Raw genomic sequence first — 10,089 nt, forward strand, 5'->3', positions numbered from 1 at the left:
CGGTCAAACTTGTGTTTTTCCAGAAAAGATCGTAAGGATTGTTTATTTGCCTTAACCCAAACTGTGGAGGCGAAATTAGTCAGGGCTTGACGTTGCAAAGAAATCATTGGCAGTTTGGCCAGCTCCATTTTGAATTATTCAGTACGACTTTCGTATGGGAAAATGCTGGATACGTCGACGCTTGAGGATTCTCAAAAGAGAGTAATAATCTTCACTGAATTTCTTGGCTATTCAGAATCCGTGATTTATACGTAGGGGCTTCTCGCTGTTTTTCAAATGCGACTTACCTAAAAACCATATTAGATTTAATGGCTATTATTAATTGTTTACATCCGAAACGAAAAAGAAAACCATGACTTAATGCAGCCATAGCATCATAAGACATGAATTCATGTAGCCATAGCAAAAAAAACATGAATTCTTTAATTTTACCCTTGTATTGACTCAATTTTGATACAAACGGCAAAACTTAAGTTACGACTATTCAATTTTAGAGACTTCCCTAGATAACCATCTTTTATTCATTTTTCTCTCAGTTGAACAATAAAGAATGAAATTACTGAAAGGACGCAACGACCACAATTTCAATTCGGAAGTGGAAGTAAGAACTTTGTCGTGAAAAAAAAGGAAACATAAAATTGGTAAAAACCCCCAAAATAAGAGTAAGCTACTGAGCTCAGTGTAATTAATCACTAAACAATCTTTACAGAAGTATTTAACTACATCTGCATCCAATTCTAAATTACTTGATTTAAAACTGAGCAGTTTTTTAAAAAAAAATTCTTGAGAACAAAATTCGATGAAAACATGTTTGGAATACAAAAGTGCATTAAATTTGACAATCTAATCAAAACGCTTAAAAAAGATTCCAATACGAAAAAGGCTCGTACAAAATGTCAGTAATGATTTCCTTAAAAGGAAGTAAGAAACAACGAGCCCTGAAAGGTAGCTGCTCTTAGGCCTTGTCACACTCACGCATGCGCTGAAGTTGGAATTATATTTTCCGGATTTTTGAGCCACGTGATTTGACCCCAAAGAGTGACGAAGTTCCGCTCTCCGATAAATTGAGCCGATAGATCGCACTACTAGTGACCGTTTTTTCCGTTGAACGCCTTTTCGCGACCCTGCCTAGTCCTCTTACTATTCTTTGCCCATGTTGTCACCTGCTCTCACTCAATGAATGATAATTCTATAAAGCGGCCTTTACACGATCAATGTTTTGCACAAATAAAGTTGGGGACATTTATAAAATTCATAATTTTATAAATTATTCCCAAGACTTTTCACTAATTGTGCAAATAAATCTATCATGATATTGAAAGCTCAATATGTAGAACAAAAATTTAAACTTTTATTGGACAAATATATTGATCATTTTGCACGCGATTTATTCAATTATATTGAATATATTTTATCACAATAAAAAAAGTTGATGTCGAGTCCAAGGACCGTGTACAATTTTATTGACCGAACACAACATATAAATCGTTAAATACACAGACTTTAGTTATATTCGAATGCGAAATATTGTTCGTATTTTGAGTAACATTTTGAGCACTAAAAACTCACTCAATATATATGTTCAGTTTTTTACTAAAATATTGTCCAAAATTTACCGCAAATGATTTTAAATTTCCTAAAACATATTGTAGCATTATATTTGAGCTTTGCACAAATATGTCTGGATAACGTTCTATTTATACTTTGTAGCTTAAATAACGGGCCCCACGTTTTTTGCGCAAATTATTGAGCGTGTAGGGTGCCCTTTAACTGACCCTTCTCAGTTTGTGAGTGAGAGTGATCACTCTCACTCACAAACTGAGAGTGAAATCACGGGAATTTGAAAAATTCTCCCTCCCCGAGCGAAAGTGGGCGCGAGCTTTCGATTTCCTTCATTTCCAGAGAGTGAGAGAGTAGAGGAAATATTTGTTCACTCTTTATAGAAGAATGAGAATAACCTATTGAAGTTAGGACTCTCTCCTTCAGTTTGAAAGGCTTTGAGCTAGGGATTTTTTGCCTAGCGAGTGCAAGGTCTGTTACCGCTTCGCATTATTGAGCGAGTGTAGTCCCTATTTTAACATGTAATTTTTACTGGGGAAATCTGGTTTACGAAATCTACTAGATGGAGGTGTTTGAGTAAAAGAAAGAATCTCTAACGAGGGAGTCGTCACTTAGCGTTATAGCGTACGACATGAGAAAGCTTATGAGATAGCTTATTTAAGTGATTTGGATGACTACAATGATATTGTTACATCTAGAACTGAACTGAACTTAACTATATTAGCATAAAAAAAGCTAGTCATTAAGTCATTGTGTTATCAGTAAAAAACATCTTCCTATTGTATAAAAAGACCAGTTGTTCATGTAAAGGTATCCAGTTCATTAATAGCCATGTCATATGATAGTACCACTTTAAATCTCCATGTACATACAACGCGCAATAATTAGTTTGTAAATAAACGATTTTAGAACTTAAATACTACGCTTAATCACTCCTAACCTACTTCGGACATAACAATGGCGACGGAGGCGAGATAAGTTACGACAAGAATTCCTGCTAAACTACCAACGTGTCCGAAGTACTTCTGCCATCTCGCACCTACAACTACTGACATTCTTCATGGCTACTATTGGAACGCTACCAGCTTTTGATGACTGCGATCAACCCTTCTCCATCTACGCGGAACGAATGGACTTGTACTTTGCCGCCAACGAGATCACCGATCTTACTCGAATGAGAGCCGCTTTCTTAACGATGATCGGCTCGAACACCTACACTACATTACGAGGTCTCATCAAGCCTGCAAATCTCACTGACAAAACGTATGCTGAATTGGTTCAAGCACTCGCCACACACTTCGATCCACCGCCATCCGAAATCATGGAACGTCTACGCTTTCAGCAAAGAAATAGACTCCCCGGAGAAACAATAGCAACGTACTTAGCACAACTGCGTAAATTGGCGGAATTTTGCAGTTTTGGCACAACCTTGGAGACATCACTACGAGACCGTTTCGTGGCAGGGATACAAAACGAGACCATTCAGGCCAGATTACTATCCGAACGCACGTTAACACTCAAGAAAGCCCAGGAGATAGCCTTGGCCCTTGAATCTGCTACGAACAATTTACGCGAATTGTCAACTCCTTCTACCGCCGTGAACAAGATAGTATCCCGACCACGTAAGCCAAACCCTCGACATCAGAGCGCACGCATCGAAACCAGACGTCCCAATAACAACTCTAGGCACGATTATAAAAAACCGTCTTGGTTTGGACCAAGGCCGAAAAAACAAACGATATGTTTGAGGTTTATCAATTGACTGAAGTTTCAGATATTGAAATTTTTTTCTAGTTATTTTTATCCACTCAATCCCTAATCAATATTTAATTCAATCAACTGATTTTACTGTTAATCGATCTAGTCCCTCTAAATTAATTGAAAAAATTACATATCTACGCTTTTTCAAGAACAATTACATTTTCCGAAAACATTTTATCATGAAATTAATTATTTAGAAGGGAGTACGTGTTGAGGGATCAGTATTGAATATTTGAAATGTTCTACTGGATGTCTAAAAAGAGCAAGCGAACTTTGGCATAACTCGAATGGAAAATGTAAATATTTAATTGATGCCAAACCAGGGTGTTGCGCGAATTTATACATTAAATTTCGTATATCGAAATGCTACATTTCTATTGTCGCCTCTATGAAGGTAAAGTTGCACTGGAACTTCCATTTCCATACTTTAGAATTTCTTGGTCATAAATCAGTCTTCATTTGAAACGTCACCCCCTACTTTACACCGGTTACGTATTACGCGTAATCATTTTAGCAAGCGTAAAGATCATTTCGGAAAACACACAGGGGCGAGGCCTCCATTGGGGTATTCTCCCTCGCACCAAGGGTCATCGCCAGACGGTGCCAAAGTTCACTACTAGTCAACTAGCACTGCCTATAGCGGTTCTTCTAAGCGAGCGAGAAAATGAAAGAGAGAAAACACCCCAATGGCGGGATCACACCTGTGTTTTAGTTTCTCTGTATGTAATTTCCAAACTCACTTACAAATGTACTGTACACCGATTACACTGAGTGATCGGTCGTTCGGGCGCTAGCGAGTGTCAAGCCATAACCATAACCATTCATGTACACGAATGTTATATAGTATTAGGTTAATAAGGTTGGCGGGCAAGTCCGGAGTGTCATGTACCGTTTACTAATGTGAAAAGGTTTCGATCTATATGGTAATATAATATAGTGTGTTGCGACGGCTAAGATGACCCATACACTGGAACCACTGGTGATTATAAAATGCAATATATTGGGAAAATAGAGGAAGGGAGGGGGTGTCGGAGTTAAATGTGACCTTCTTGGCATAACTAGTAATGAATTATGTGTTTAACCATATTATCTCCGCGGGAAATGAATGTAACAAGGTATAACTGAGAAGTATTTCTGTTTATGTGATCTTTACCCTTAACCACGCAGGATAAACTTTGTTGCTTTGTCTTAAGTAGACGACATTCACTGTAAACGACAGTCTTATCAACAACTTAAAACAGATTTAAACTTCTTTTGGTGCAAACTTGAAAATTTGTCAAGCCAGCAACAATTAAAACTATGTTGGTCAAGGTGCTTACAAGTTAGTAAGCATCGACACGAAATCCCTTCAAAATAATTAATTTCGTGATAAAATGTTTTCGGAAAATGTAATTGTTCTTGAAAAAGCGTAGATATGTAATTTTTTCAATTAATTTAGAGGGACTAGATCGATTAACAGTAAAATCAGTTGATTGAATTAAATATTGATTAAGGATTGAGTGGATAAAAATAACTAGAAAAAAATTTCAATATCTGAAACTTCAGTCAATTGATAAACCTCAAACATATCGTTTGTTTTTTCGGCCTTGGTCCAAACCAAGACGGTTTTTTATAATATCTGTCACTTAAGTCTTAATGTAATTAAATTTTGAATAATCATGTTTGCTTCACCGTCATACATTTGCACTCTAAAATATAACGGTGCATTCAAACACCATATATGCTGTTTTTTTCCGGTGCCAAAAAAGACATCATTTAGGGTGTACTTTAAACCCCATTTTTATGATCAATTCACGCCATTTGCTAATATTATTTGCAAGTATTAAGGAAATATTAGGCATTTATGCACCATTTATAGTGGTTTTTAACATCTTTGTTAGGCAATCTGTTGAACTTCTATATTACTTAGTTTAATGGTGTTAAAAGTAGGGAAAAAGTACGCTACCTCTGTCACATTATTAAACCAAGTGAAATGAAATAGTTGTTAAGTATTTATTTTTTTCCATATTTAGCACCACGTTTATGGTGTAAAACAAACCGGTCAATACACCATTTCAAGTCCCTGTTTACCCATTTAAAGACCCTATTTACTCCGTTTTAAGGTCCTATTGACCCATTTCAAGTTGTACTATGGTAATTAACCGCTTGCCTGCCTTACGACCGAATTCCAATTCGGCTGAAAACTACCGCAATTTGGCGGTTTTGGATTTGGTCTAATGGGACAAACATCTTGGCTTAAATTAAAATTCTATCTACGCCCGTTAACATCTGATTAACTTGAGTGGTTATGTAAAATGAGCAATAATCCCATCTATTTTGTAAAACATTAAGCAAAATTTATAGTTTAGAAGAATGAAATATTTTTAAATCGCAGAAATGCACCGTTATAAAGCGATTCGCTTATTTTAATTTTTAAGTCAAATTACGTAACACTGTAACGAACTTAAACGAAGTTTGAACATAGAATGAGTTCCCAAAAATAATTTTCTAACGTAATATAGTGCCTATGAAAAACCGCATATTATTAAAAGCAAATATTTTTATTTTTAAACGCTGTCAACGATAAAACGTTTGTTATTTTTTTTATTAAATTTATAACATTTATAGGATAAATACGTCAACTATTGAGGTACAATGCTTGAAATTTGTGTCTCAATGACACGTAACCTAACTAACATATGCCTTACCTAACCCGACCTATAAAACAAGCAATATTTTCAACGTTTTTTGTTGAGGGACCTTGAAAAATAAACTATTTTTTTGGAAAAGGCCCGAGTTGATTAGTAATGACCTAATATTAATCTCGGTTTGTAAAATAAAAATAAAATTCTTATGCCATGAAATACTTTCCAATAAGCATGTATTTTTAAAAAATTGTGCATACAGACCTCAGAAAGGTTTTTAAGTGATGTTTTAAAAAGTAAAACATGCTCATTATTAAAACCAATCTGACTCCATTACATTAGTTGTTTCCCAAAAGAGTTCATTTGGATAATTTTAACGGAATTAACTTTTTTACTTAAAATCGTGTTCAGTCAGGATTGATATAATAAGAGAGCCTTCAACGTGTACAAACACAATAGGAAAGGTAGTGAAGTCCCACTGAACAAGTCTATAAATATTCCTGTAAATCAGGCGCATGGTCCTGAAATGGTATGGGGTGAACAGGGGTTTGATATTAGATTAATAGGGGTTTTAAATATGGACTTGAAATGGGGGTTAATGTGGACTTGAAATGGGGGGTAAATATGGACTTGAAATGGGGGTAAATATGAACTTGAAAATAGGGGGTAAATATGGACTTAAATGTGGGGGTAAATATGGACTTGAAATGGGTGTAAATATGGACTTGAAATGGGGGTAAATATGGACTTGAAATGGGGGGTAAATATGGACTTGAAATGGGGGGTAAATATGGACTTGAAATGGGTCTAAATATGGACTTGAAATGGGTCTAAATATTGTGAGGTAGGGCTCGAAATAAGTACTACGCTTTATACTAAAAATCATTTATTTTTATCTTCACGAAAGTTTTAAAGTTATCATGCGACTATATTCGACGGCTAGTGTACCCGAACTGCCTATTTCTTGTTATTTTCCTCTCTCTCGTTCTCTTGGGGGTTTTCCCTAGTAGTTTTCGAAGAGAGCGACTATACAATGGGTACCTAGCCCATGGTTCCTTTTTATAAAAACATCGCCCCTAACTTACTTTTAAAGGGGTAAAGAAGAGAGAGGGGAATTGAGGGTGACAATATGGACTTGAAATGGGTCTAAATATGGACTTGAAATGGGTCTAAATATGGACTTGAAATGGGTCTAAATATGGACTTGAAATGGGTCTAAATATGGACTTGAAATGGGTCTAAATATGGACTTGAAATGGGTCTAAATATGGACTTGAAAAGGAGGCAACTAATTAGGTAACCAAATAATCACGAAACCAAACCGTCCCGAGACCAAATAATCACGATACCAAATAGTCCCGAGACCAAATAATCACGATACCAAATAGTCCCGAGACCAAATAATCACGATACCAAATAGTCCCGAGACCAAATAATCACGATACCAAATAGTCCCGAGACCAAATAATCACGATACCAAATAGTCCCGAGACCAAATAATCACGATACCAAATAGTCCCGAGACCAAATAATCACGATTCCAAATAGTCCCGAGACCAAATAATCACGAGACCAAATAGTACCGAGACCAAATCGGTGAGACCAATTAGTCTCGAGACCAAATCGACGAGACCAAAATGGCGAGACCAATTCGGCGAGACCAAATTTTCCTGTTCCGACGCAAGATTCATACCACAGATGTCAACACTGCTAGCTCCTCTCTACACACTCACACGTAAAGGACAGAAATGGGACTGGACTCCTGAAGCCGCGAAAATTTTCAACACCTGCAAGAAGATTCTCGCTTCACCAGCCGTACTGACGCACTACGATGGAACGAAGAAGCTAGTCTTGGCCTGCGATGCGTCATCTGTTGGACTTGGAGCCGTGCTGTCCCACATGGAAGAAAATGGCATGGATAGACCAATAGCATTCGCATCCAGAACACTCAGTCAGGCGGAACGGAACTACAGTCAAATTGAACGCGAAGCACTTGCCATAGTCTTCGGGGTGACGCACTTCCGACAGTACCTCTTGGGAACGCACTTTCGATTGATAACCGATCACAGTCCACTGACGGTACTACTATCGCCCGATAAGCAAATACCATCAACAGCGGCTGCACGCATTCAGAGATGGGCTATCACCCTTTCGGCATACTCGTACGAAATAAAATTTCGTCCTGGAGGTAAAAACGGTAACGCAGACGCCATGAGTCGTCTTCCCTTGCCAACGGAATCTGGACACGTACCTCAACCAGCCGAATACGTCCTTCTGACCACAAACTCATCCGGAGCCGTGACGGCAGAAGACATCAAAACAGCCACGATTACAGATCCCGAGACCGCAGAAGTTCTTCACTATATTCACAAAGGATGGCCACAATCTCCAACATTCTCAACTAAAGAATACTTTTCCAGAAGGCACGAACTATCAGCCTTGGACGGAATCATCATTTGGAGCAACAGAATTGTCGTCCCAAGAAAATTCAGAAATGACATATTGAACGAGCTACACTCAGGACATTTCGGAATGACAAAACTGAAAACTATCGCAAGATCCGAAGTTTGGAGGCCAAAGATAGACAAGGACATAGAGACAACAGTAGCTTCATGCCACTCATGCCAACAGAAAGTCTCCATGCCCGCTCAAGTTACATCACACTGGCCATTACCTGAAAGACCTATGCAACGAGTGCATATTGATTACGCCGGACCTCTACATGGCACGATGATATTCGTATTTGTCGATTCATTTTCCAACTGGATCGAAGCATATCCCGTAAAGTCTTCGAATTCTGCAACCACCGTAGACATACTGCGAGACATATTTGCAAGATACGGAATACCAGAATGCTTGGTCTCGGACAATGCTACTGCATTCACCAGCGATGAATTCGGCACGTTTACGGAAAATAATGGGTTCAAACACATCACTATCGCACCCTACCATCCTCAATCGAACGGCCCCGCAGAAAAAGCAGTGAGCACCATCAAGAAGGGGATAACCAAGATCACAGACGGCACCATCAAAACCCGAATTGCAAAGGTCCTAATCTCGCATCGAATCATCCCAGACGAACACGGTCACTCACCAGCTTCACTCTTCCTTAATCGCGAACTGCGCAGTCGATTGGATCTTCTAAGACCAACATCCAGGAAGCATCACGTAACTTCAAAAACGCCTCGCTTAAACGATGAATGGCAAGTTGGAGACACCGTATGGACTCGAAATTATGGCCAAGGAGACAAATGGATCAAAGGCACCATCATCGACAAAATCGGCATGACCATGCTAGAAATTCAAACGGCAAAAGGAAACGTTCGACGCCACGTCACTCAGACCAGAAAATGTCACACCTCTCGATCGAATTGGACAAGTGCCTTGGCAAGTCATGGTACCATAACAGACCTAGAAGAAACTACGACCACGGAAAACGACCTAGACAACCAAATCAATTCCGAAGCCACAGTTGCAGAAACAGTCACAAGGAGATCGACACGTACAAGACACCCACCTGAACGCCTTCAAATCCTAGAGGGAGGGAAATGTTACATCTAGAACTGAACTGAACTTAACTATATTAGCATAAAAAAAGCTAGTCATTAAGTCATTGTGTTATCAGTAAAAACATCTTCCTATTGTATAAAAAGACCAGTTGTTCATGTAAAGATATCCAGTTCATTAATAGCCATGTAATATGATAGTACCACTTTAAATCTCCATGTACATACGACGCGCAATAATTAGTTTGTAAATAAACGATTTTAGAACTTAAATACTACGCTTAATCACTCCTAACCTACTTCGGACATAACAGATATGAATTATTTTTATTGACTTCGTTTATTTGAATTATATTGTTGATTAAGATGATTTGAATGACTTTGTTTATTTAGATGATTTGAATGACTTTGTTTATTTAGATGATTTGAATGACTTTGTTTATTTAGATGATTTGAATGGCTTTGTTTATTTAGATGATTTGAATGACTTTGTTTATTTAGATGATTTGAATGACTTTGTTTATTTAGATGATTTGAATGACTTTGTTTATTTAGATGATTTGAATGACTTTGTTTATTTAGATGATTTGAATGACTTTGTTTATTTAGATGATTTGAATGACTTTGTTTATTTAGAT

At 37.7% G+C, this 10,089-nt stretch overlaps 1 protein-coding gene across 1 annotated transcript; it reads left to right on the forward strand.

Moving 5' to 3' along the window:
• Positions 1–366: 366 nt before the first annotated feature.
• LOC149620962 (uncharacterized) lies at positions 367–3,322 on the forward strand. Its single transcript, XM_089854656.1, has 2 exons — positions 367–641; positions 710–3,322. The coding sequence occupies exon 2, from the start codon at positions 2,621–2,623 to the stop codon at positions 3,320–3,322; it is 702 nt and encodes a 233-aa protein (XP_089710782.1). The 5' UTR covers positions 367–641; positions 710–2,620.
• The last annotated feature ends 6,767 nt before the right edge of the window (positions 3,323–10,089 follow it).

This window comes from Phalangium opilio, unplaced genomic scaffold, assembly GCF_054372755.1.
Source record: "Phalangium opilio isolate 3A_F unplaced genomic scaffold, DU_Popi_V2 ptg000209l_1, whole genome shotgun sequence".
NCBI classification, from domain to species: Eukaryota; Metazoa; Arthropoda; class Arachnida; order Opiliones; family Phalangiidae; genus Phalangium; species Phalangium opilio.